The sequence below is a fragment of the Callorhinus ursinus genome, unplaced genomic scaffold (assembly GCF_003265705.2).
Source record: "Callorhinus ursinus isolate GAN/ISIS: 27379988/994484 unplaced genomic scaffold, GSC_fseal_2.0 scaffold45, whole genome shotgun sequence".
In the NCBI taxonomy this organism is placed as follows: domain Eukaryota; kingdom Metazoa; phylum Chordata; class Mammalia; order Carnivora; family Otariidae; genus Callorhinus; species Callorhinus ursinus.
Genome location: NW_027397107.1, coordinates 2,268,736 through 2,296,298, shown reverse-complemented (window position 1 = coordinate 2,296,298; position 27,563 = coordinate 2,268,736). Strand labels below are relative to the sequence as shown.

General features: G+C 50.6%; 1 protein-coding gene across 1 annotated transcript in view; it reads right to left on the bottom strand.

The window, feature by feature from the left end:
* The window catches only part of IL16 (interleukin 16), a 68,983-nt gene that overhangs the window by 14,194 nt on the left and 27,226 nt on the right, over window positions 1-27,563 (bottom strand). The window contains 13 exon segments of the mRNA XM_073882179.1: window positions 600-1,075; window positions 3,306-3,393; window positions 4,606-4,683; window positions 7,018-7,150; window positions 9,153-9,270; window positions 9,685-9,901; window positions 10,463-10,536; window positions 16,120-16,234; window positions 17,021-17,119; window positions 17,121-17,393; window positions 18,930-19,040; window positions 20,845-20,987; window positions 24,042-24,150. Of these exon segments, the coding sequence (XP_073738280.1) occupies window positions 600-1,075; window positions 3,306-3,393; window positions 4,606-4,683; window positions 7,018-7,150; window positions 9,153-9,270; window positions 9,685-9,901; window positions 10,463-10,536; window positions 16,120-16,234; window positions 17,021-17,119; window positions 17,121-17,393; window positions 18,930-19,040; window positions 20,845-20,987; window positions 24,042-24,150 (2,034 nt within the window).

The following is a 27,563-nucleotide window of genomic DNA, read 5'->3' as shown; positions in this document are numbered from 1 at the left end:
TTGGCGTAGGTGGTTCCACGCAATGAGCAGGGAGCCTCCAAACAGCCCCAGCGAGCAGGACGGGAAACTGAGGCTCAGAGAACCTGGGAATCCCCCCAAGCTCCACCTAGAAAGAAGTGGGAGTTGGGCAAGAGGAGTTGGGAAAGACACAGAAGCCAAGGTCTCACCACCCCTTGGACTAACTTCCGAAAGCGGGTAACCAGCCCCTCGCAGAAGCCCCCCTGCCCGCCCCTCGTGGAGTGGCCTTCTGGGAGCTCTGCTGGGGCTCCATCAGGGCCAGCCTGGAGAATGACCCCCGTGAAAGCAGCTGAAAAGCCCAGTGTATTTTAGGAGGGAGCCCAGAAGCCACTCAGCGGGAATGGGGCTTCGGTTTGGGACCCGCCAAGCCTCCAGTCTTGGCACGGTCGGCCCTAAGCTCGAGCTGAGCCTTTTCCCTCTGGAGGAGCAGGAGACCCCTTCCTTCCCCATGGCTAAGGCTCCCGCTCGTGCTCAAGAACAACAGTGCACACGGTAAAAACAAATTAACAAATAACTACAGAAGCACGATTCCTGGCTCTGGAGCTCAGGAGAACATTGAACCTGTCAGACTCCTCTCTTACCTGGCCACATGTGGGTGAGGTGTGCCCAGAAGGGCAGAGGCGGTCCTCTCTCTCTTCCAGACTCTTCTGAGGGTCACTGTCACTTTTAAAGTATTTTCTGGGCGGAGGCTTGGGCTTGGAGGCTGTGGGCTTTCTCACCAAAATCTCGAAGGATTTCTTCAGCTTCAGGGGCGGGTGGCTGTCCTGCGTCCCAGGGAGGGGTGGGCTCTCCTGGGGCGGCCCGGAAGGAGCCGTGGGAAGTGTCTGCTCCTGCCCTAGGGACAGGCTGGGGCTGTGGGTGGGGACTTCCAGGTCAGAAGACTGCTGCCTGCAGCCGCTACCAGGACTCCCCCCGGGGGACGCGGACATGTAGCTGCTGTCACTGCTGGAGCGGATCATGACCTTCTGAGCCCTGCGATGCGGGGGTGCTGAGTTCTTCTCTCTGTCCTTCTCCAAGGTTGGCCGCCCATGCCAGCTACTCTCCAACCTTTTGACACCTGTCATGGAAGCACAGGGGGCCCCCCCCCACGGCTGAGCTTGGAGGGCACACACACCCTTGGCCACCGTGCTCCTGACCGCTCGTGGCTGCACGCTGCACCCCCAGGCTGTCTGCTTCTTATCTGAGGTCCCTTTGGATTTGTAGCCCGGCAGTCTTGGGTTTGTCCCGGGCGAGCTGTACGACTTTCACTTGGGAAAATCACTCAGCCTTTCTGAGTCTCCACGTGATGGAGACGCGGATGCTTCCCCAACTTGCTCATCAAGGAAGGGCTTGCTGTCCCACCCGTGGGGAGCACTGGTGGCGGGTGCCTGCCACTGTCAGCCTCCCCGGGGACTGCCTACAGGGAGCTGCCTCACGCACGGGGCAGCTCGTTTTTAATTCCTGATGGAGATGAGGGGCCTGTAAAGGAGGGGCCATTCCTGCCAACCAGACAATTCTAATGTGCTGCTTAGCTGCCCAACTCCAGGGGCGAGGGCTGAAGCTGTGCATCAGCTCACCTCTCCCTCTACCCAGCCTCTGGTCCCCTCCCCTCCACAGGCTCCAATCTCTGGGACTCTTCCGTGGTAACATCCTGCCAAACACTGTCTCAGAGTTGACTTCCAGGGGAACCCAGCCAGCAACACCCCATTTTCTCATGTTAAATGGGGATAATAATTCCAGGGCTACTGGGCTTGTTTCAGGGCTCAGTATGAAAGACAGAAAACACCTGTGAATGTGTGTAGAGCCCTGTACCAAGAGGCTACCATTTCTTCCAGCTGAGGATGAATCGAGACCCTCCCCAAACCACAGTTTCTTAGCCAGAGCCCCCTTTCTCTTCCGTCCCATCCAGCCTTTCTTCCTGGGTCATCCCCCCAACACACCCATTCTCAGCACCAGGGGCCAGCCACACAACCCTGAGAGGCCCTTTCCTCTAGTGGAAACAGTTCCAGGTGTCGCTTTCCTAGAATCAGTGGTTATAGGAATGGGAACAGGCTGAGTCCCAGCCTCTTGCTCAAATTCCAGCTCATTCTGGAAGGCCAGGAGAGCAAGGAGAGCCCCATGGAAGAGAATCGTTAACCTTAGGAGAAAACCAAGATCAGCCAAGCTCACAGTTCAAATCCTCTTTAAAGAAAAAAAAATGCTTTTGCTTCATCCTGGCCATAAAATAATGCATCCTAATTAGAAAAAAACTCAGCCACAAAAAGGAAGAAATGAAAGTGAAAATTCACCTGCAGGCCTATCAGCTGGAGATAACCACTGTCGAAATTTTTGTGAGTTTCTCTGTTATATTTTCCTGAGCATAAATGCATGTTGAGTGGGTAGAGATGATAGAACACGGTTGAAATAAAATTTTGTGGCCATTCCTTTCTTTGAACATTTGCAGGCAGTTTAGCCTCCTTGTCAATATTTGCACGTTGTTCTATCATATGCTCCATGATGATGTGGCCAATGCCCAGCAGGAGCAAATAATGCCCAGGCACTGGAGTTAGCTAACCCGGTTCCCGTGCAAATGCTCTGTGCACTACATAGAGTGATTATGGGTAAGAGAGCCTCTCAGGGCCCCACCTTTTGGGGGCCTAAATGTGCATAAAGGGCCTCCTGCGTGGCTCACTCAGTTAAGCATCCAACTCTTGATTTTTGGCTCAGATCATGATCTCAGAGTGGTGAGAGCAGCCCTACTTGGGGGTCTGAGCCCAGGGAGGAGTCTGCCTGTTCCCTTCTCTCCCCCTCTGCCCCTCCTCCTCTCTAAAATAAATAATTTAATTTTTAAAAAAGAAATGTGTGTCAGAATTATATGTGAAGATCTGGTAAAATAATGCATGAATTAGCCCATGTGTCTGACATTAGAAGACCTTAATAAAAGTTAGATATGATATTATTAAATATTAGTTCTAAAGGGTCTATTATAATTATCTTGGAGTTGAAACCTCAAATGCGTACGGAGGCACCTGTGCAAATGGCAACCTGGTCTAACGGGACGGCGAGGACTCCTGGCACATGGCTAGCCGGGAGAGTGCCTGCCCACTGAAAAAAATTCAAAATCAGATGCTTCTGTCATCCTGTGCCTCCCAAACAAAGCGAAAATGTGAGCCAAGCTTAGCTGGTGGGCTGCCAGCTTTCAACTTGTGTCCACGTTTATCATGCTTGTCCATGATCACTCATGTCCCTGAGGTCGAAGGCGAGTTAATGGCTAAACCTTAAGCTAAGAAGGCAAAGATATCCAAGTCGGAGCTCACTGTCTCCCCTACCTTCCAGACTCCACTGATGCTTCTCCTTTCCAAACTTGACGTTCTCCACAGCCTGAGCCACAGCTTCTTTGAGTTGCAGTTCAGACACCTAGGAAATATGAGTCACCTGATTATGTAAATCAGCAGAAATGTCTTGCATTGGGCTTTGTCATCATTATGATCATCATCGACATCATTGTCCTCACCATCATCACCAGCATCACCATCCCCAAAATCATCACCACCCCCATCATCGTCATCACCATCATCACCATCGTCACCAACATCACCATCCCCATCATCATTTCACTGTCACAGGTCACTAATCACCTTAGATTAATAGTTAAGAGTATGACTCTTGGAACCAAACAGACTTATGTTCAAGTCCTAGTTCCTCCGCTTTCTAGTTGTGTACCCTTAGAAAGTTACTTGATCTCCTGAGCCTCAATTTCTTCTTCTGTACAATAACGATAATATAACCGATTTCCCAGTGAGGTCAGAGGGTTTTTAAAAAATAAGCCATTTGACACCAAAAGTACAGGCAACAACAATAAAAATAGATGAATTTGACTATGTCAAAATTAAGATCTGTTCATCAAAAGACACAATCAACCAAGTGAAAGGCAACTCATGGAATGGGAGAAAATACTCGTATATCTTACTAATGATGTAATATATGGTGATTAACATAACAATAAAAAAATTAAAAAAAAAATACTCGTATATCTTATAAAAGATTATGATCCAGAATATATAAAGAACACCTATAATTCAACAACAACAAATCCAAACAGCCCATTTAAAAAATGGGCAAAGGACTTGAATAGACTTTTCTCCAAAGAAGCCGTACAAATGGCTGGTGAGTTCGATATCACTCCTCACTGGGGAAATGCAAATCAAAACCACAGTGAGGTACTGTCTCACACCCATAACATGACTGCTATCAAAAAAAAAAACAGGAAACAATAGGTGTTGGTAAGGATTTGAGTGCCGCTGCTATGGAAACCATATGGCAGTTCTTCAAAAAATTGAAAATAGAATCATCATATGGTCCAGCAATTTCACTTCTGGACACATACCCAAAGACGATGAAAGCAGGGACTCAAGTAGATATGTGCACACCCACGTTCACAGCAGCATTATCCACAATAGCCAGAAGGGTCCACTGGCAGATAAGCAGATAAACAGACTATGGTACATCCACACAATGAGATATCATGCAGCCTTAACGAGGAAGGAAAGGCTGACACCTGCAACCACGTGGATGAAACCTGAAGACATTTTGCTAAGTGAAACAATGCAGTCACAAAAGGACAAGTACCGTATGATTCCACTTATGTGAAGTACATAGGGTCGTCAGAACCACAGAGGCAGAAAGTAGAATGCTGGTGTCCAGGGGCTGGAAGGACGGGGAAACAGCAAGCTGTTTAGCGGACACAGAGTTTCAGCTTAACAAGACGAAAAGCCATCTGGAGACGGATGGCTGGCTGGGGCACAAGGAGAATTTCCTTCACGCCACCGAACTGTACACTTAAGACGGTGAAGATGGTGAATGATGTCGGATGTATTTTACCACAATAAAAATAATAATAATAACAATAAATCATTTAAAGCACCGGGCACAATATCTAGCAAACGGTCAACTCTCAGTGCAGGGAGTTAGGATCAGCAGCAGTCCTGCCAGGTCAAGACCACTCCCCCATCCCAGGGCTGAGGAACGAGAGGCTCTCAGAGGCTAGATGGATGTCCCAGGTGTCACTGAGAGGGAGGAGCCGAGCTGGACAGAACCAGGCATTCCACTGTGTCTGCGCACTGGACTCCCCTGTCTGTAGTGCCCCTGCCTCCTGCCCTGGCTGTCCTTTCAAGACCTGGCTCTGTCTTCTGGGCCACGGGGGACCCTGACTCCCTCACCCCCACGGCCCTCAACCTTCATGGCCTCTCTGTGCTGCGTGCCCCACCCCTCCAGCCAGAACCGAGGGCCACAAGGCCAGGGGCCCCAGCCTTGACCCCACACCCAACTCTTACTCCCCTGCCCTCTCCCCACGGTGCCCAGGGCAGCAAGAGACACTGAGGCCGCTCTCTTTTCTTCTATCTCCAGAGGTTTAGACAAATTACTCGTCTGCCTTCGTAGAAAGTTTGCTTTTCTCTAGAGTGCTCATCCTCAGTGCTCCACAGCGGAAGAGAGCTGGGTCTGAATCCCACTACACAAGGTGCGTGTGGATCTGGCCTGTGAGTCCATCTCTGTCCTGTTTCCGTGGGGAGTTTGGAGTCTGTGAGTGAAGAGCATAGGCTTTAAAGCCTAGCTTCTTCACATACCAGCTCCACCATGAGCCAGGTTCCTCTTTCCCTTCTAAGCCTTGGGTTCCTACTCTGTGACTTGGAAGGGAGAATCACACTGACCTCAGAGGGCTTTTCAACAACTAAACGCAATGGTGTAGGTCACGTCTTTCAGCAAAGATGCCTGGCACGTGCAAGGATTCCATAAATAGTGATGGTGAGTATCACCAGGTTCCCCAAAGGAACCTCACCGACGCCCACGGCCCCAGCTCCCGAGACTCACTCCAAACTGGACCCCACGCACCAGCCATTATCAGCCCTGAATCTCACTGCCTACGGACACCCCACAGGCACCTCAATCTCTTTATGCCCCACATGAGACCATTTCTTCCCTCCCAAGCCCCCCCCCTTCTCTTCTCTATATTGCTGGTGCTGCTTCCAACCCGAAAACACCCCGGTCATCTGAGACCACACGTGCCCCAGGCTCATCGGCCAACGGCACGACCAGTTCTCCCCGAGTTGTCCCTGTGCCCTCTTCTCCGCCCTCTTTTCACATCCACTGTGCAGTTTAGGTCCTCGTCATCGGTTTCCTTCCTCTTCCAGACTCCAGGCTGCACCCACCCCAGCCCGTCCTCCACCCTGTCCTCCACTGCACCATCAGTGGTTAAAAAATAAAAGCTGAACATATTCCGTCTCCAGCCACGGTCCTCCCCTAGCTCCTCACCTCCCAGAATACGATGTGAACTCTGAGCACCCCGTGGGAAGCCCACTGTAGTGTCGCTCCAATGTCATGCCCACCTGGATCCTTGGCCTCTCCACCCCGTGCCCACATCCCAGCCCCCCAAGAACCCGCCCCTCTCCTTCTATGACAGGTCCCTTCGTGACTCTACAAATGAAGTTTGTGTCCCCACTTCATGGAATGTCCTTCCTCAAATTCTTTGCCTGGAACAAGCTAACTTCTGGTATTTCTTGCTTGAGCCAACCTTCCTTTCTGTATCTGTCTATTTGCAGAATACTTATCACTCCGTATTGCAATTATTTCTATGTCAGTGTCTCTAGCAAGACCGTGAGCTTCCGAGGGCAGGACTGTGTGCAAGGGCTTGCTCAGCTCTATCTGCTCAGGGCTGGACAATGACATAATGGGTCCCCACTAGATGCACGAATGAGTTGACTGATTCCTGGCATCACTAGCAGGGGTGCTGGGTCTATATTTTCCTGCCCTCGAGCTTGTAACCCAGCTGCAAGAGCTCCCCTAAGCTCATGCCAATTGCCTCTGGTGTCTAGGAGTTTGCCAGTGGACCCCTGCTGCAGACACGTGTTATTACACTCGGAACAGGGTCTTGGAAATTCAAGTCCAAACCCAACCAGCATCACCTGCTTTCATCTATGTCTTGTTCCAAGCTGAGTCCTGGGAGAGTGAGCCTGGGTGCAAGAAGATGCCCCGGTGGCGTGTTACCTGTGGGTCTGGATGACGGCTGACGATGATGGGGACCGGCCCGGGACTGCAGTGACTCAGGATCGCGTAGACATCATTGAGAGTCATGCAGCGCACGGGGGAGTCATTGATTTCCACGATCTCGTCACCGAACCTGTGAAAGCATACACAGGAAGCCATCAGCAAGCTAACCAATGTGGCTTTCGGACACTCCCCTCCCGGAAGTCCCACTCCTGGCAGGGCTGTTCGATGAGACCTAAAAATTACACCAATAAGTAGAGTTCTTTTGCCACCTGACTGACCCTCAGAGGAGGACAGACCAAAGCAGTGCCCTGCTCACCCCCTCACTGCGCGGCCACAGTGTGGGGGATGTTTCATACCCAGGGTGGGGCAACGTGAACAAAGCTTTGTCTGTAATCTTCCTCCTCCTTTTCTCCCATTAAAACTACGCCTAATCGAGATTGACAGTGTAGGTGAACCAATTTAAGCGATTAATCAATTAACCATGATTTAACCAATCACAACTGTCAGGCTTCAGCGTTCCCATCTGTAGAATGGTTAGGAGGAAAGTTGGACGCTTTGTGTGCTAAGAGGTAAAGAAGAAATAACCGGACTGGGGAGCAGCTGAAGTCCTTGCAAAAAGAAGTAAGGAGAGAAGGTATGGAGCACATTCTTATTGTAGGACGGGAAGTGAGTTATGGAAAATTCAGATTTGTTCTGTTACGTAACCAGAAAAAAAAAAAGTGAGGTAGAAGAGAGGGATGCTTCCATACACAGAGGATGGTGCTATCCAACCCCCTTGTCTCACAGATGGGGAAACTGAGGCACAGAGGGTGAAATCATCTCCTCCATAAGACCTAGCTTAGAGTTAAAAAAGCTTTTTCAGAAAGAGGCCAAACAGTAAGTATTTTAGGCTTGGCAGGCCACACTCTCTCTGTCACAACCACCCAACTCTGATGCTGTAGCATGAAAACAGCGGCCACAATGTGTCAACAAATGAGTGTGGCTGTGTTTCAATAAAACTTTATTAAAAAAAAAAAAAAACCAAGCAGATGGTGGGCCGCAGTTTGCTGAGCACCGGCCTGGCTGATCATCGGCATGGCAGGGATGGGAACACAGGGGTCCTGGGACTGATGTCACTGTCCCCCACGCTGCGGTCTAGACCACAGCCATATAGCCCCACATGCCAAGGAAAGCAGAGGCTTGCAGAACAATCCCAACCCAGCTGCAGGTCTGGGAGGGAGGACTCTCTGTCTGAAGGGATTGGGGCTAAGGCAGTTGCTGGAACTCTTATTGTGTCCCAAGCGAGAACACAGCAAGCAGCTCAGCAAATCAGCCGTCACTGCCCTGCTCGTGACAACGGCAAATCCATCCCTAACTCGAAGCACCATCAAGACGCTGTCCTGAGCATGGCTTGTCCTTGCATACACTGCAATTGTAGGAAGGAAAACCTTGAAAAATATGGCAAAACTCTCCTGATGTAGCAAAACCCAAACCCAGGGAGAGAAGATACATGAGCTGGAAGTATTGCAACAAGTTAGACCGGATAAATGTTCCCAGACCCCAGTCACTTACTGGAAAGAAAATTTAGATTCGGGGCTCCTCTTGGAAGTTCTTTGTACCAAAATAAGTCTGCAGTGCCTGCCAATATTTTGTTTCTGCCATCAAGAAGCTGAGTGAATACTACTGATTGGCTTGGTAAGCTTCTTTTCCCATACAGGGTACACAGGCAAACCTCACCGGAGCTCCTCCGGATGTCACTATAAATTCCGTATTAGTTAAATCAGAATCAAAGTGTGGTCACTTCGTGTTTTCTGTTTCGGACTGGAATTCCCTGAGATGCTGCCTCTTGCACTGCAACGTGCACACAGATCCCTGAGGATCTTATTAAGATGCGGATTCCACTCCAGGAGGTTTGCTGAGAAGCCCTAGATTATGCATTTCGAACAAACTCCCAAGTGATTTCAACGCCAGTGGTCCAGGGACCACAGTCTGAAGAACAAGGCTCTGAGGCACCCTTGGGTCATTCTAAATATCTCGTCTCCAGATGAATCTCCTGGCCTTCCAAGGAATTCCTTCCCTCTGCTGTAAATCAGGGTGTTTTTGTTTTTTGGTTTTTGGTTTTTTTTTCCCCGACAACAGAAATAAGGACATACCGGAGCCGTCCATCCAAATGTGCCACAGATCCGGGAGAGAGCGTGTGGACGAAAATGCCAGAGATGCACTGGAAGTAGGGCACACTGCACAGACCGATCCCCAGACCCACGCCAGCCTCTGCCAGGGAGAGCGGGAGAGAGCACAGGGGGCTTGTGACCGGGCTTCAGAGGACCTCAGTTCTCCTGCCACAGGTAAGGGCTCAGGTGCCCGAGGGGGAGCGCCCGCCCCAGATCTCACAGTGTACGAGCTGCTGCAGCGAACCCAGCCCTGCTCCTCGGTGCGCAGTGTTATGTGTGAGACTGGTGCTTGCCTTGCTTGGTCCTATTGTACCCACTGCACCACAACACCTAGACTGAAGGTGCGTGGAGTGTCCTGGGCTTCTGCCAACAAAGAGAGGAGTGGCCACAACTTCTCGCAGACAGCACCCTGCCCTGTCCTTGGACTGACTCCAGATGAGAAAAGTCTCGGGGACCCCTCAGTGGTGGGAGGCCCCGGCAGGAGGGCGACGGAGGAGGGGCGCTGCCACCCTACCTTTCTGCAGAGAGACCTCCACCATGACCCTGTAGTTGGGCTTGGCCGTGCTGGAGGGGGGCGCGGGGCTGTCCAAGCCGAAGGAGCCGCTGTCCTTGGTGGTACAGGTGCTGGAGCTCAGGGAGCGGCACAGCGGGGCAGACAGGTGGCTGCTCAGGGAGTGGGGGGCCGTCAGGCGGGTTCTCACCGTGAGCGTCAGGAGCCCTTTTTTGGCTTGCTGCAAGGAAGAGATCATGTGCTGGAGTGCTCAGCAGCTGTGTGTGCCAACGTGTGTGCCCACACGTGTGCATGTGCCTGTATGTGAGTACATGCATGCACGCCCACACATGTGCATGCATGTGCAGTATAATCAACATGCATCTGCATGTCTCTGTACAGATATGACACATCACGTATATTAACACATATGCATGTGTGCACACATGTGCTGGATGGATAGAGTCTCGAACTGATTACACAGAGACTTAAAAACATCTTTTCGTGGTTGCCTTACAAACCTCAAACAGATCTAGAAATACGTCAACATAAAGACGTCGAGCGTTTTAAAACAGTTCTACAAATCTAAAATAGTGGAAACACTCCTACCACAATCCTGATTACACTCGTATTTTCTGAGCCAGGTCTTTTTTTTAACACTGTGCCCAGACCCGCTCCAGCGGGGCGCCCCACGTCAAGGATCCCACAGTTTGAATTTGCAGGTTTGAGTGAAGGAGGGTCATGCTTGGTTCCTTTGCCCGAAGCCCTGGAGTCTGGCAATGTACTGATAACAAGCGGTCACCTTGAACTTCTGCAAAGCATCCTGATGTGTGAGTCCGGCCATCGATTCACCGTTGAGTTCCAGAATTTCATCCCCTGTCGGGAGAGCAGAGACGAGTGTGGCCCGGTGAGGGGCGTCCACGCACACAGCCCGGGAGAAAACCTTCCCAGCCCGGGGCTCTCCCCCTGCGGGGCAGGTGGGCGGCAGTGACCGGCCTTCTGTGGCCCTTCCTCTCTTCGGGGGGCAGATCCAGCATCCTCAGCTGGCACACAAGGCCCGGCCTGACCTGTCCTGCCCACCTTGGGTTCAGCCTCTGCCCTCCGGCCTCCCTGACCCTCAGGCCACGTGTTCCCAGGACTCATTCCCAGATGCCTTTCCCACAGCGTGTCTGCGTGCAGAGCTTGCGGCCCCGTGTTTCGTCACCACAGTGCACTGCTCCCACCTCCTTGGCCCGCCTCTCTCACAGCCCCTGATGCCTTTATTTCCTGTGTCCTCCACTAACTGTCACAGCAAGGCCCGTGGGTGCTGACCCGTGACTCCGGCCTTTTTACTGCAAGCCATTCCCTCCCAGAGATGCCTAATAGACTCATTTATTTCTGTATCCGGAAATCCACTTTTACGGGGATGGAAAACCCATGTCTCCCCTGCACTAAATGTATTCAACACACAAAGAAGGAGCACTCGCTCTGCATCCAGCGCTGCGCTGGGCATTTCAGATGCGAGGACTGTTCCCCACGCAGACTCTGGCCTGGTTGTTCGCAGGTGAGTCTGCTGCCACCTCACTCTGGGCCCCGTGCAGATCAACCCGCCCCTTCTCTCTGGTTGTTTGCTTTTGCCTTTGTCTTTGGCGGTCTGAAGTCCCACCGTGATGTCCCAGGGTGCTTCCTCACACGGAAGTTTCATGCCTTAAAATGATTCTGGAAAACGCTTAGCCACTATCCTGTCTCCCTTCTTCCACGCTGCCCTTCCTTTCTAGAACTCGTCTTCCTTCTGGTCCTGCTCAGCCTCCATGTTTCTCTGACGCTCACCCTGTGCTCCATCGCTCCGTGCGGCCCGCTGGACAATGTCCAGCTCCCCGACTCTCCTTCCAGCGGTGTTTCATCTGCGGTTTGAGCTGGACACTGAGCTTCTTATTTCGATGACTTGCCTTTTGCTCCCTACAAGATTTTTTTCACCGTGTTCTGTTCTTTTTTTGTTGTTCCTGTTCCCTCTTTTACCTTTTCAAAGATCTCTTTAAACATAGCAATTCTAAGGAATACAAAGATACGAATGCAAAAGGGATACATGCACCTCTATGTTTATTCACATCACTATCTACAACAGCCAAATTACGGAAGGAGCCCAGATGTCCACGGACTGATGGATGGATAAAGAAGAGGTGGTGTATATACACACAATGGAATATTACTCAGCTATAAGAAGAATGAAATCCTGCCATTTGCAACAACACGAATGGAGCTAGAGAGTATGATGCTAAATGAAATAAGTCAGTCCGAGAACGAAAATACTATATGATTTCACTCATATGTGAAATTTAGGAAACAAAATAAATAAGGAGAAAAAGAGACGAACCAAGAAACGGACTCTTAACTGTAGAGAGTACACTGCTGGTCACGAGCAGGGAGGTGGGTGGGAGATAGGGAGACAGGTGGTGGGGATGAAGGAGCGATGAAGGAGTGAGGAGCACCCGGGGAAGCATGGAAGTGTTGAATCACTCTATCATATGCCTGAAACTAATGCAACACTCTGTGTCAACTGGAATTAAAATTTAAAAAGAAATTAGAAATGCATAACAAAAAACAGTAATTCCACAGTGTCTTTTAGATTGTTCTGTGATCTTGGGTTTTCGCAGGCTAATCCTCCTGTCTGTCATTCCCACTGATGCTCACTAATAAGGGATGTTTCCCCACTTCCTGTGGGGTCTTTGTGTCGAACTCCTTTTTCTGGGGCCGGTTTTTCTCGGGCATTCCCGAAAACCCCAAGCTGCTGGGCAGGAGCATTTCCTTTATCGCCAGGGGCCAGCCCAAGGCTTTCACTGCTTCAGGACTAGCGTTGAGGTTAGGGTCTCAGCTTGGGGCATCCTGTAGTCAGTAGGGATATGAATGTGCCCAGGACACACGTACATGATACAGGCTTGGGTCTTCCTTTGCCTGTGGGGAGACGTCTTTTACCTCACACCCAAGAACCATGGGCAAAGTGAGGTTTCCTCACTGTTTCCCTGGGGCCCGATGGCTTCTCACAGGGCAGCTCTGTAGTATCAAGGCTTCATGCGGGTTCTCAGAGGTTCCCAGGGACCCAAAGCCACGTCTCCTGACCTGTGTGGGCAGCTAAATCCTGGTCCTATGGGCACCAGCTCCACGGACCCCTACATCATCAACTCCTAAGTCTGCCATACTTCAATTCAAAGTTTAGGTGAGCTGCTTTATCCAACACATCTATGTGTTGAAAATAAAGGGTGCAAGTGGGCTGGACAGAGGATTCAAATCAGCGTCATCTGTGAAGCTGCCAGAATTAGACCCAAACTGAAAGAACCCATCCTTATACTTAGGAGAGTCCAAGCAGAGTAGAAACAGACAAATTTAAAAAATAATCAATATATAACTAATATGTCTGAAGGAAGAATAGACAAAGAACATATTTCAGAAATGACCATTCTTTTTTTTTTTCTGTCATGGACAAGAGATTGATTGATTGATTGATTGATTGATTAAAAGAGGTGAGCCTCAATGAAGCTCTGGGTGCACCATCAGTTAAATGCCTTCCTCTACTTATGTTTTTAAATTGAAGCACAGTTGAGAGATCCGTTTTAGGTGTGCATCATAAGGACTGGACAATTATATACATTACAAACTGCTCACCAAGATAAGTGGGGTCGCCATCTGTCACGGCCCAAAGTCATGACAATACCATTGACTGTGTTCCCTATGCTGTATTTTCGTCCCCATGACTTCTTCATTTTACAACTGGAAGTTTGTATCTCTTGATCCCCATCACCTACTTCACTCCCCCTTCTCCTCTGGCAACCCCAGTTTTTTTCTCTGAAGTCGGGTCAGTTTCTGTTTTTGTTGTTGACGTTTGTGTGCTTGCTCATTTGTTTTGTTGTTTAGATTCCACATATGCGTGAAATCCTATGGTATTTGCCTTTCTCTGTCTGACTTATTTCACTTAGAATAATACCCTCGAGGTCCATCTGTATTGTCACAAATGGCAAGATTTCATTATTTTTTATGGCTGAGTAATCGTCCATTATATATATATATATATATTTATGCGCCATATTTTTATCCATCTAACCATCGATTGACACTTGGGTTGCTTCCCTATCTTGGCTATTGTAAATAATGCTGCAGTGAACATAGGGGTTTATTTCTGGAGAAATGACCATGCTTAATGACATGATGGGCTGGACTCTCTTGTCAACCCTAACAGAACTACATAGCCCAACTCTGGGCTCTTTGGAGAGTCCTGGCCCTTCTTTGGCCATATCTGGTGGAAAGTGATTAGCCTCAGTTTTGCCAAATAAATCTTACACAATCATTTTTTGGGGGAAGGGTTATGCAAATAAAACATCGTCAGCCTTGATCTGTGAGCCAAAATTTTGTTGCAACCGGATGTACCTCATGAACTCAAGGGCAGATTCTAAAACTTGACTTTGAAAGTGATACAACAGGTGATACGGTCAATCATTTGAGGCTAGAATCAGGGACTTTAGGTAGACTAGCTGAATGTCTTTCCCGCTGAATTTTTATGATCGCTATTAACGAAGGAAGACAAATACTCAGGAGGGATAAAGAAGCTTGGCTCAAGGAGGCTTGCATTCTGTAAAGAATACAGAACACAGTACCCTTTTCCTTGCCATCTCAACTCCTCCCCCACCTTTTATTTAAACACAGAAAAGTACAAAAAGATCATCAAACACTGGCACATTCTCAAGATTCTGATTTCACTTTTCTCCCTTTGTCTCATTGATCCCTCTTCTTTACCTGCCTCTTGATTTAGCGATTCCCCTAGAACCGTGCCTCCGCCCTCCCCTCCCTCCCTTACTCCCTCCCTCTTTCACCTGCTCTATAACTCAAGTATTTTCCGGGGGTCCAGACCCCCAGATCTACACTCAGCCCAGCTCCCTCCGGGGCGGGGCGCCGGGTTCCCCCGCCTGCAGTACAGCTCCACCTAGTGGCCGCCTGCATGCCTTGCCCTGCACGCTGCGGCTGAAACCAAAGCATCTTCCTTGGCCTTCCTTGTCCTCCTCTGTCACCTGGTCCTACTGCGAGTAAGTTTCCTAGGCCAGGAGCATTTTCTCTGGCCTCCCTTCACGCCCGCCTCCAGGGAGGCTGTGTCCTCTGCACCTTCCTCCTCCTAGAGAGAGCGCAGACCCTAGAGAGCTGGAGCCTTGCCTGCCTCTGGCCTCCTGCTGGCCCACTTCATCTGACACCCTGCTTCCCAAATCACCTAAGAACCTGGCCATAGCTGGTCCCTTCCAAATTATAAAAACCTTCAAAGGCTCCCCACTGCCCCCTCGGTAAAGTCCGTACGCCTTATCTTGCATAACGCTGGTGTCAGCAAACTTGTCCTCTGAAGGGCCAGAGAGAGTAAATACGGTAAGCTCCGCAGGTCACGGGCCCTCTGTCACACTACACAAGGCAGCCGTCACAAGCACAAAAGCAGCTTCAGACCACGGGTAAGTGAGGGAGCCATGCACGTGGCTACATCCTCCCAAAGCTTTTCTGCGGGTCCTGAAATTTGAATTTTATGCAGTTTTCACTTGCCACAAAAGATTCATAAATTCCTTTGACTTTTTTCCAGCCATTTAGAAGCATGAAAACTACTCTCTATTTGTGAGCAGCACGAAGATAGTTGGCGGGCCGAATTTGGCTGGAGCTTACCAACCCTGCCCTAAACAAGTTAGGTTCTTAAAGGGGGTCAGGCTGCCAGCACAGCATACAGAAACTGGCCTGGCGGAGAAGGGTGGGGACACTGTGAAATCACCTCTCTCAAGCATCCCGTGTGGAACCCAGTGTCTAGCCTGCAGGGGCTGCCCTCGGCTCGGGGGCTGCCTGCCCTTGAATTTCTCCCCCTGGTTGAAATTTGGGAATGCCCTCAGGCCAAGCCTGTTGTCCAACACTCCAAAAGTGACTTTGGGGGGCCGTCAGGGTGAGGAGAAAACCCCAGCCCTCCAGGATAGGAAGACAGGAAGGGCTCTCAGGAGGCAGCTCCGCTCCCCAGGCCCCTTAACCCTCAGGATGCAGGGGCTTCTCCTGGCCCCAGGAGCTGGTGGACTGTGAGCTCTTCAAAAGAGAGATCATACCTGATCATCCTCTCTATTCCTAGAGCCGAGAGCACAGTGGCCTCACCGAGAATGTTGCTCAGACGCATTAGAAGTACAGGGCCTGGTTTCCCTGTGGTTGCGGGTCAGGGAGGGCAGGAGGGAAGGGATGGGGTGGCAGGGGCATCAGCAACAGGGAGGGGCCCTTGGAAAAGAAGGGAAGGGACGCAGACAGCTCAGGCCTCCATCCCGGGCCGGCTACAGGACCTGGACTGAGTGGAAACACCCCCAGCAAAGTGCCTGTCACCACGGTGCTGGCGGGGCTGGGGGATGCATTTTGCTGTCCACTCTCTTCTACGGCCTAGCGATTCTGTCCGAATCCTCAAACCTCAGCCAGTGAGACACGGACATCTACCTTCCTGCAGCCTTCCGTCGGCTGCCGCTGCTCCCCCCGCAAAGATAGTTTTGACGTAAATTCCGATGGGGCCATAAATGCTGTCCTTTCCCCCAACGATGCTGAAGCCCAGGCCCTGGGGGGAGAAGAGGAGAGAGGCAGCGTTAGGCGTGGTCCACGCTCTTCCCCGGGCTGAAGTTTGCCAAGGGCCTGCCCCAGCCCTGAGCCAAGGCCCCGGGGAGGAGACAGGGGCCCTTGGTCTCACACGCCTCTGGACTTCACAAAAGAATGGGGAAAACCAGGACTTCAGGGCCAGACTGGGCTGCATGGGGTCGGGAGCTCTCCCGTGGGTCTGATGTCCTGACACAGAACCAGGGATGTGGCCCGAGAACCCCGGATGACGCTGAGCCCTGGCTCAGCCCCTCTTGCTGGCAATTCTGTCTCCGAGCCCCGGGTTAGCCCCTTGTAAAATGACGCTCAGAACCTAACTCACAGGGTTGTGTTTGAAAATTCAGGGAGATCCCAAACAACAAAAGCCTGCGGGAATAATTACGGCAGCTTGCACTGGAGGAAGCACCCCTTCTCCTGCCAAGGGCCGTTCATTTCCCTTCTGTTTTGCATCCCACCTTCCCCTTCTTAAAGACTGTGACCCTGAGCCCCCTCTACTGGGTCATGAGCTGACAAATGCCCCAGGAGCTTGCAGCACCGGCCCGTGGTCTGGTCGGAGCTCAGGGACAGGAGACGGTCCCAATGGCAGCAGAGACAAAGGCAGAGGCAGATGCGCAAGCGAAAGGTGTGAGTGACGTCTGCACCGGAAGAGGAAATTCACACATGCTGGCTTGGTTTGTCGGTGACCGAGGAGCTCCCCGCTTCCCAGGAAGGCTTAGCTGGGGTCTCGATGGGCTTCCTTCTAGACTCTCACCACCCTGAAGGCAGTGAACAAATGCGGCGTGCCAGTGCCTGGCCTCTGGCAGGTGCTCAGGTGACGTGCGTCATGGAGCCAAGACACGTGCCAGGTGGCAGCTGGGTCTTTGGGTCCAGCTTGCAGGCGTGCCGGGCAGGGGTTCACAGCTTGGCTTCCGGACGGACCCCGCGGGCATGGCTACCATTGTAAGAGCCTCGCTGCTCGGGGGCATCACCCCCGTGCCAGAGCCATGGCCGGCCCGGCACCCAGCCGCAGATGCCGTAGGGAACCAGGCAGGGAAGCCCCGCGGACGGGGTACTGTCCTAGGCTTCTGGCGAGGGTGCGTGTCCCAGGGTAGGAGAGACAAATGGTATCCGAGGGTGGCACGGGGCTAGGAAGAATGAGAGGGAGGCGTGGCTTCTGGGCTCCTCCGTGGACCCCAGCTTCACCGGGCTGAGGTAACTCCTGCAGACTCCAAGTCCGCCCACCCTGGTGAAGCGGCACAGCGCCCTGGTTAGAACGAGGCCTGGGAGTCGGGAAGTCTTGGGTCATTGTCTTGGTTTGGCTGCTAACTAACCAAGTGACCCTGAGCAAGTCCTGCGTCCTCCCAGACCCTCAGTGTCCTGGGCGGGAAAAGGGAGGTGGCCCCAGGGCCGTCACCACGGTCGGAAGAGGCAGCCTTGCCAAGCCCTTAGCACAGGGCCTGGGTTTCCATAGCTGCCTTGTTGCCCAGAGATTTGCCTGTGACTCTAGCTCGAGCACTTATGGAGCCTTCTAGCTCTGCTTCCTCCTCCCGAACTCAGCCCTGACCCCGCTCCTACTTGCCATCCTTGACCATGGGGCCTTCCTTCAGGGCACAGGTTGTGTGAGGCGGACAATGGGAGGCCTGCTTGCATCTGAACGCACCACCCTGCCTGGCATCCAGGCTCCCTGCACCCAACACCCTGCACCTGGCTCGGTCCCCCGGCCCCTGCAGGCCGGCTCGGTCAGCCCTGTGACTACATGTGTGGTAACATGTGATTTAGTGAATGTACAGACACAGAGTTCAATTAAACCATTTCCAGTCCTCTTTGCATGAGCTTTGGCGCCCTTTGCTTTCTTCTGAGCATTGCAAGCGATTTTAAAAGCCAACTATTTTTTAAATACCTCTACCTAAATCCCAGCATTGTGATTAACTAGTCAGAAAGCCAGGCTGTTAGGAGCAAAGTCAGCGTGGAGAGGGTTTGTCTTGTGATGAGAGGAGCAACAGGGTCTCCTCATTCATGTCTCTGCTGAGCTCCCGGGAGGGAAGGGAGGGGAGGGGAGGGGAGGTGTGAATATACAAAGTGGGCGGAGACACGTGGGCTGAACACCTGTGTCCTCCCCAAGCTTCGTGTGCGAGCTGGAGCCTTTGGGAGCGAGCAGGTCACAGGGTGGGGCCCTCGCGAACAAATGGGTGTCCTTATGGAGGAGATCCAAGAGCGCTCCCTCGCCCCTCGCCACGTGCCCAGTGCCCACACGGACAGAAGGCCCCGTCCACCCATCAGGAAAGTTGTCCTCAACAGACACCAAATCTGCCACCACCTTAACCATGGACTTCCAGGCTCCACAACAGTGAGAAGGTGCTAGTTAAGCCATCTCGTCCGTGTTTTTGTGATAGCAGCTTGAATGGACAAAGACACTACTTAAAGGATTTGAATCTAATCACCCGGTGAGACTCACTTCTAGGAAATATCATGCTGAAAACAAGTTGGCTGACAGTTGCCCCGCGGTGACCTGCACGGGTGAGGCAGGCCTGGAGGCCCTCCCCGAGCCTCCCCGGGGACTTGGTGACGCTCACACTAGCAGCCTGCATCATCAGGCCTCGCTCCTTCCTTCCCTGGACAGGACAGCTCCTCGGGGGCTGAGGTCCATCCAGCAGTTTCTGCTGGCAATGGCCCTTGCTTACCTTGGCCTGGCCCTTCATCAGCACGACGTTGGAAATGACGGAAGCCTGGAGGCCTCCCGAGGGCTGCGCGAGCTGAGCCGTGCTGAGCGACCGTGCGGGTCTCGAGGTGCCCTGCAGGAGGGAGGCAGGGTGGGGAGGGGTGAGCTGACAGGACTGCAGCAGCACACACCTCAGGGGCAGGGGGAGGGCCCGGACCCCCTCTCCTGGGGCGGGGGGCCACGGCATGACCCCCGTGCGTGGTTGATGAGGCATGGTGGGAGTTTGGTGGAGATGGACTGGGTGGTTTCAGCCTTGCTGAGTCCTACCTCCCCGCAGACCAGCATCTGACAGCCCCCTGAGGCCTGACCCGACGGCAGGTGCGGAGTGCATCCCAGACCATGCTGCCCCAGGGCAGCGAGTCCTACAGCCAAAGTCTCAAACAGAGGTGGGGACCCCAGCCACCCAGAATGCCCTCGGCAGACTGTGTCCGATTCAAGACACACATGCTGAGAGCCCTCCTTGCGCCAGGCATGGAGTGGGGGGCAAGGAACATGGAGATTTTAAAACGCAGAACATAAATTGCAGGGGAGGCAGACGGGTGACTTGCACGGGAGAAGCAGAATGTTCCAGAGAGACAGACACCCCGTGTGCCGCAGGAAGCCACTCGGGAGGGGACAGTAGAGCTTTGGACTATGGGTCAGAGCTGAGACTCGAGCCCCGCTGCCTTGGGTTCTTTCCCTGGCTCTGCCAAGGACCAGCTGGTGACCTTGAGGAAGTGACTTAACTATTCTCTGCCTGTTTCTTCTTATGTTAAAATCATCCGCCACTTTGAGTGTCATCTTTTTCCTAACCCTGGGACCCCAATGCTCCCCGTTTGCAAATGAGAGACATACTAAGTCCACGAAAGGAAGGGAAGAGGGAAATGAAACTTGCAGGCATCTACCCGACTACTGAGTACCCTGCGGGGAGAATCAAACATCACTTGCCTACGGAGCACTCCCTCGGAGCGCTCATGCTCTGCTGGGGTGAGGGCTGTACGAGGACAGACGCCCAGGATGGGCACTGGGAAAAGCGTAAGGCCCATGCAGCTGGTGGGTCAGGAGCGCTCCCAGCAGAGGTAGTGTTGGGCAGGGGTCTGAAGGACGGGGGAGGCTTTCCAGAGCTAGAGAGGAGACAAAGAGGGATAAGGTGCTGCAGACAGGGGTGCAGGGTGTGGTGGTGGCAGCCTGAGGCACTTGGCTTACACCCCCCGGGGCTTAGGGAAGTGTCAGGAGGAGGCTGGGGACACCGAGCTCCGTGTCTGCTGAGCCCCCGACCTGCCAACTGATGCCCATAGAGGGAAGGACACACAGTGCGCAGCGCACGGGGCTGGGCTCAAATTCTGCCTGGTCCTTTAAGTTTTAAGGTGTGTGAACTCAGACAGCTACTCACCTGGCCAAGCTCCTGTTTCTTCACTCTAAAACGGGGCAAATAGTACATTCATTTCTGAGCTTATGAATTAGGGGCGCTATGTGTAAAGCACATCACCATAGCACAGGATTGAGAGCCCAGGTTGCGGAGTCCTGAAGGTCCGACTTCAAGCCCCAGGGCTGTCTGCCACTGGCCGTGTGCACGTGCGTGCATCCCTCACCTGTCCCAGCCCCGGTTCACTGTCTACCCCCTAGAGTCAGGATGCGGGTAGAATAAAGCCGGAGCTTGGGGTCTGCTCAAGGGAATGCTCACGGCACCTCAGCTCCTAATAGCATAGACGAGCCGCACGTGGGGGCGCTCAACGGTGACCGTCGGCTGTGGGGTTCTTTCTTGGCCCAGAGCCGACCACTCCCACTGGCCAGCCCCCCCTCAGTAGTTGCACGGACACAAACCCACTAGCCAGGCCCCCCGCCGCCGCTGGTGAGTCCGGGCCCCTCCCCGCCCTCCTTCTCGCCTCCATTCTTACGGCAGCCCTTCCTGCTGGACAGTCGAGCTGTTGAGAGAGAGACTTCCGGCTGCTGCAGAGGGAGTAGGGCTGCCGGTCTGTGCAAGCTGCAGATTTCTTGATCATCGGGAAATCGGTATCTCCGGTGCAGCAGGGATTAACACCTAAAGCGCCAAGAGGAGAAACGGAAGAAGTCACGTGCGCTCTCAACACGCAAATGTCCGCTGAGAACACCCTCAGAGCCACCCCAAAGCCACGGGCAGGCGCAGGGGGACAGCCCAGGCCACTCCAGCCCCGCCTCTGCCCCCCACCCCCCTGCCACCAGGCAGCCCGAGGGCACTTCCCACTCCCACCACGGAGCTGGGTCAGCATGGACCCAGGCCCCAGGGTCCAGACAAAGCGGGTTGCCAAAGCACAGACTGGTCTGCAAATGGCTCGTGGACGCGCTCCCGCCACAAGGAAACAGATCAAGATTACCATCGCAAGTTAAACATACAGCATTGATTGAGTTCATTGAAAATGTGGTCAAGTAACTCTTGAAAGGGAAACTGTATATTGTGATGATTGTACAATAGTAATACGACTTTGCAAGTTACGGTGAAGTTAAATTAGGGAATGGAAAAATAAACTGGGAAAGAGATGAGGGGGTGAAGAACACCATTTTCCAAAGGCGGGGGCAACTTAGAAAATAGAGCCTCAGGTATTCCTTAGTTAATGGAACCCAACTGATTAATTAATTAACGACACGTAAAGGAAACCAGAAGTGGGGATAAAAATTGGATACACTTTCCAAATCGCTGCAAAAGTTAGGCAGGCACCCAGAGCAAGAAGCAAGGAACAAACAAGTGATAATAACAAAGTATAAAAAGCAGGAAACTGAAACCAAATATTATTTGTAAAACTAACACCAATGGCCTGGACGTCTCTCTTTAAAAAGATGGCCACGTTTGCTTTCAAGATCTAACCGCACACCATTTGCAAGAGATAAATCAAACAAACAGAAAGAGTACAACGAAAGGCGGGCAGAAACTGACCACCAGTAAGCCATGCTGGACCCAACTTAAAAACACGTTTAGATTCTTATTTCACACCAAACAGCGAACATTAATGATGGATATAGTAGGCTTTAAAAAAAAAAAAAAGGCAAATTGTTTAGAAATTAGAAAGAAACATAGCCAAATATTGAATTGTTCTCTGGATATGGAAGAAACTTTAACATTATTAGGAAGGGAAAAAAATCTATAGGTTTAATTATATAAAGATATTCTTATCCTTATGTTAAAAAAAGACTTAAAAGAAAGACAATAAACTGAAGAAAGTATGTCCCACAAATATGACAGCCAAATATTAATGTAACTAAGATGCTTTTTATAAATTAATGCTAAAACTGATCACCCCAAGAGAAAAATAGGTGGACTCCCCCAAAAAGAGAAAGGGATAAACGAAGGAACATTTAAGACAGCTGTGTGAAGAGGCTGGTTTTCGGGGCCAGCGAACCAGTCAAGTGCGAGCCCACGAGGCCCCTGAGAGGAACGAATGAAGGGCCGTGTACAAAGAGTGGACAGGGTTTAGGAAAACAGCGAAGCCATCCAGGTACCCAGGAACTGGCAGGTGCCTTCCCAGAGCCCGGTGGGTGCTGGATCCATGGAACGCAGGCCACCCTGACCTGGCGTCTAGTTCCAGCCAGACACAGCCTGCCAGGACCACAGCACGGAGGCAGAGGAAACGGGGAAGAAATGCTCCGGCAGCTTCTCCTCCATCCTCCAGTCTCCTGGTGGTGCTCCATGGAAAACCAGAGGGCCAGGGGCCAGGAGGCCAGGGGGCCAGGGTCTGCTCGGTGTCCAGGGCACAAGCAAGGCTGGCTTCGTGGGCATGCACCTGTGAAGTCGCACAGAACCCCACACTTAGAGGGGCCTAGGCTTGGGTTTTAATGCCCCACCGCCTCCATTTTGAAATTCTTAATAATATTGGAGCAAGGTTCCCACACTTTCATCTTACACAGATCCCCGCAACTCGTGTAGCCGGTCCTGGGTGCGAAGAGGACCAGAAAAAAGTTGGGGGGGGGTGTTGGAGAAGAGGGGAATAGAGAAAAATCTGCAGCAAATATATTTTGTTAAATTTTAATACGGTGTGGGCTATGACCAAAGAAAGGTACTCATACACATTATTGGAGTCTTAGCTACTTAAATTTGGCAGCACAGATCAAAATCTAAGGCACAGTTGCCTTTTGAAACTCCATTTCTAGGAAATTATTCTAAAGGGGGAAATAAGCAAAAACTTATGATTAAACAAAAAAGCAACTAGCAGTCCCAAAATAGGAAATGAGCTTGGCAAATCATGGTTTAGAGAGTGCATCCTACGGCTGAGTAACATGTGACAGAGTTGAAGGCACTTGCCCAAGGCTGCATGGATCATTAGTTCTGGAAGCAAGTGTGCACTCCTAACCATGCTCCCATCAATGGCTCCTTATGTTTCCCTAAGAAAATCATCACAAACGTAAGCAAAATTTCATGGACAAACATAACAATGCTGATTATCTTAGTGAAAAACAGAGAATAAATTAGTTATCTAATACTAGGGAGTTGGTTAACTAGGTTAGGCACATTCACATAATGAAATACGAGGCACCCACTGAGCATGGTGTTTACATAAGAATTTCCAAGGACATGAAGTCGTGCTGTGTGCGCCCGCGTGCATGGACCCGTGCTCCATAGGCATGTAGAGGCATGGGGTGGAAGAACGGAAAAGGTTAACACGGATTATTTCTAATATCAGCATGCGGTGTGGTTTTAATCTCTTCATGCTTTTCTGCATTCTTCAAATGCCCTGACTTTGGAGTAGGGCTATTCTCTTTGCAGCAACCAAGAATCCTGACATCCTTCAGCCTCCACTCCCATCTGGTGACAGATGAGGTGATGCAGACCTTGGGAGAGCCAGTAGGCTTCCTAAAATCAAGAAGCACATCAGAAGACAGAGCAGGAGGAAAGCCCTTGCCTTTTATCCCCTATGTCGGCTCTTCCCAACATGGTACTTAAGTGCCATGGACACAGAAGCACCACGACAAATTCTCCCAGAGAGGCGAGCAGACCGCAGCCATGTTTAATCCAACTGAACCAGCCGAGACCCACCCTCCCCCAGATCTCTCCACGTCACTGATATTCCTGGTCCTCAGCGACAGCGAGGCTTCATTCCTGAGGACAGTTCCATGACGCACTTACTGGTTGAATTGCTGCGTGTCCTTTGATGACAGGCTTTGGGAAGCAGGAAGGTACTACTTTGCACTTCTACTTTTCCAGACCTTTCTCGGGAAGAAGTTGTGGAAGCTTCCTGCAAAACAGTTCCCACCTTTTATTCAGCAAGTCAGTTAGAACAGAAAAACATGCGTAGACAGCGGAGGTTTGGGCACGGACCATGGAAGTTCTGGTTGGATTGTCTGTCTCCACCAGTAAATTATAGGCTCTATAAAGGCAGAGATTTAGAATCACCGTCATCCATTCATTTATAGATAGAGTCGCCCATTTAATAAAAATTGAGTGAATATACTGTGTAGATACTGATCTAAGGCAACAGATGCCGAATAAGCATGTCAGTCAATAGGTCTCTGATTCTTTGTCAGGTGCTGGGGAAACAGGTGCAAACAAGCCGGATAAGACACTGATGTTGGAACAATGCTGTTCTAGTGGAGGAAGGCCCTCAGCAAACAAGAAAACAAGGGCGAGTGATCAGTGATGACAGAGATAGACCAATGGAGGAAAGACCTCCCCTGAACGGGAAGCCATGGAGACGTGTTTCGTGTCAGTCAGTTCCCCCGTTCTGTGCGTAGGAAGCACTTAGAAACTTCTGCGGAATGAATGCTACATGAATAGGTGTCTTAATATTGAACCATCCTTGCATTCTTGAGAGTATTATGATTTTATCATATTGCTGATTTCCACCTCCGAAGATTTAATTTAGGGCCTTAAAAACCAGCATTCCCAAGTTATATTTGGTTATGGTTCTCTTCGTTTTCTTCTACCTTTTGCCATATTGTTCACATTTTCCTGGCTCTTTTTTTATACTAATAATTTGGAGCACTCTCCCACGGTGCTGAGTTTATAAAGCAATACGTTAAACAGTATACTTGACCTCATTTCTCTGTCAGGGTGAACAATGGAACAGAAAACATATGACTTGGGGGTTTTAGGGACAGAGGACGGAAGGACAGAGGGAAAGAGGTCAATAATGAGGATAATGGTATTAATTATTTTATTTCTCTGCCTAGAACTGTTTTTATATAACTTTATTACCCGCAATGATCTTGAGCTAATTCTTGAATTATGTTGGTGCATTACTCACTACCATCATCCTTGAGTGTGTATGCGTGTGTGTGTGTGTTTTCTCTCAAGAAAGTTATGCAGATGGAAAGTTCTCTGAATATTTGCATGTCTGAGAATGTTATTTTGTGGTTGTCACACTTAAATTATTTGCTGAGTGCGGAGTCTTTGGGTATTTGTCATCAGACCTAGAAACTATTGTCAGTTTGGATGCTACCTGGGATTTAAGTGTCCCGGGGTAGAGGTCTGTTAGGGGCACCTGCCGCACTCTTCTAACTGAGAGGCCTGGTTAATGTCATGGTTCCAGGGTGTGTGTGTGTGTGTGTGTGTGTGTGTGTGTGTGTGTGTGTGTGGACTAGAGCACCTGGCCCACTTCCCAGGATGGAAGGATGATCTACTGTTGCCTCCCGCTTTGCACCCAACAATGCACCCTCTGCCCCAGCCCCTGGCACTGTGAGCGGGCAGGTTCTGGGGGAGGGGGAGGGTCCTTCTGATATCTGCCCCACTCACTTCCTGCGTGGTCAGCGGCAGGCGAATTAACCCTGCCCTCAATCCAGAGTCACCTGCACTGTGTCATGCATGAAGTTCCCAGAGGTTCCAGAATGTGGTTGGCCTCTTCCCACAGCTTCCTGTTCTCCCCATGCACTTCTCCTTATTAGTCTATATATTCTTTGAATTTTGGTAGAAATAGACTGTTTTGGTAGAAATTGTAAGAGGCGGGGGAATGAATAGAAGGTACTCTGGAGCCATCTGGAGCCAGAAGTCCACTCCCAGCCCTTTTTGTGTTTACAATTTTATCTAGTTCTGACTCAAGAGGATCCTGCAAGAAACCACATACCGCTTTCCTTTTCTTTCTTGACCAGATCAGGGTTTAAAACCAGGGCTCATCTTCCTATAGCACTCATTTTCCTTCTCAGCAGTAGGTGGTGCTATATTAACCTGAACAAAACTGTCTTCAACCAGCCTCCCCTGTGAGTCTCCAAACGGAAACAGAGCAGGAATTCTATGGAAGGGGGCTTAGTTCATTTGAATTTTTAAGACTATATTTCTAGGATTTAGCATCATGACTAGTTCTTTGACTCAACTGCTTCATTCAATATAATAGCCAAAGATACTTCTTAATTATAATAGTCCCTGAGGCCATGTCCTCTGATATTATTCCCACTTCTCCATGCTCTCCAGGGACACCATGCAAGTAAATAATTAAATGTGACTTCAGTAGCTCTTTTGGGTTCACTGAACATAAAGAAACCTAGTAAAACAGCCAATACGTCTTCTCGTCTAAAGTGCAGCCTTATTTGCAAAGTACCTTTGAAATGTGGATTTTCCCCCAAATCTCTAAAAAGATGAAGATAAATAAGTAAGCGAGGTATATACAAACATGAATCATCTTTAAAAATCATGTTTATAAGGAATTTTTGTAATATACATATGCTTGTATTATCATGGTAGGTAATTTAAAGAAAAAAAAAAGATGCTATGAATAGAAAATCGCCTCTTGGATCCCACCTTCGGTTGGTGGTAGTACATGTCCGTTCTTCCCTGCACTAGCCCTCCAGGGAGCCAGCTCCCACCACAGCCACGCCAGAGCGAAGCACGTCGAGTCTACACGACTATCCGAGTTTGGCACTTGCTGGGTCGACACAGGTTGCCGGAGCCTCCAGCTAGTTCAGAGACTGGCTCCGTGGCAGAGGGAAGGGACCAGCCGCCTGCCAATAGTCTCACAATAATCATGTAACATAGGCAGAAGGAAAGGACTAAAAATAAATACACCAAAATAGTAACATTATCCATTCATCAAATGTTTATGAAGCACTTACTATGCACGAGGCCCTATTCCAGGTAGTGAGATTATGTCAGTGGACAGGGTCCTGCTCTTACGAGCTGGCAGAGTGTGTCTGTGTGATGGGGTTATGCATACTTATTTTCTGATTTCACAACCCCTTGTATGTTCCACGTTTCCTACAACAAACGTGGATGACTTTTACAACCAGATCAGAGACAAAATGCCATTTTATATGCATTTCAAGTGTCACATGAGTAAACTTAAGACAGTATGTTGACTGTTCTTTTCTTTTTTTCTTTCCATCATCTTTATTAAGCTCCCTGTCCAAAACAAAATTTAGAAATAGCTCAGCAAGCAAAGCCAACTGATGGCAGGAGATTCATAGGAAGCGAAGACTTTTTTTTTTTTTTTTTTTTTGGTCCAGATTACCTGGAGATGAATGTCATATTCAGAAGAGGGAAGCTTTCTTTTGGGGTTTCAGGGTTGGCTGTGGGAGGCTTGATCCAGAACCAGCCAGATGAACCCCTGGACCCCTCTGCTCTTTGCATACCAGTGGTGCAGCCTCTTCTTATCGGGCAGTGAGAGAAGCGACCCCTCGGCGCACAGGCAGGTCATGTAGCCGCCTCTGCAAGCGCAAGGCA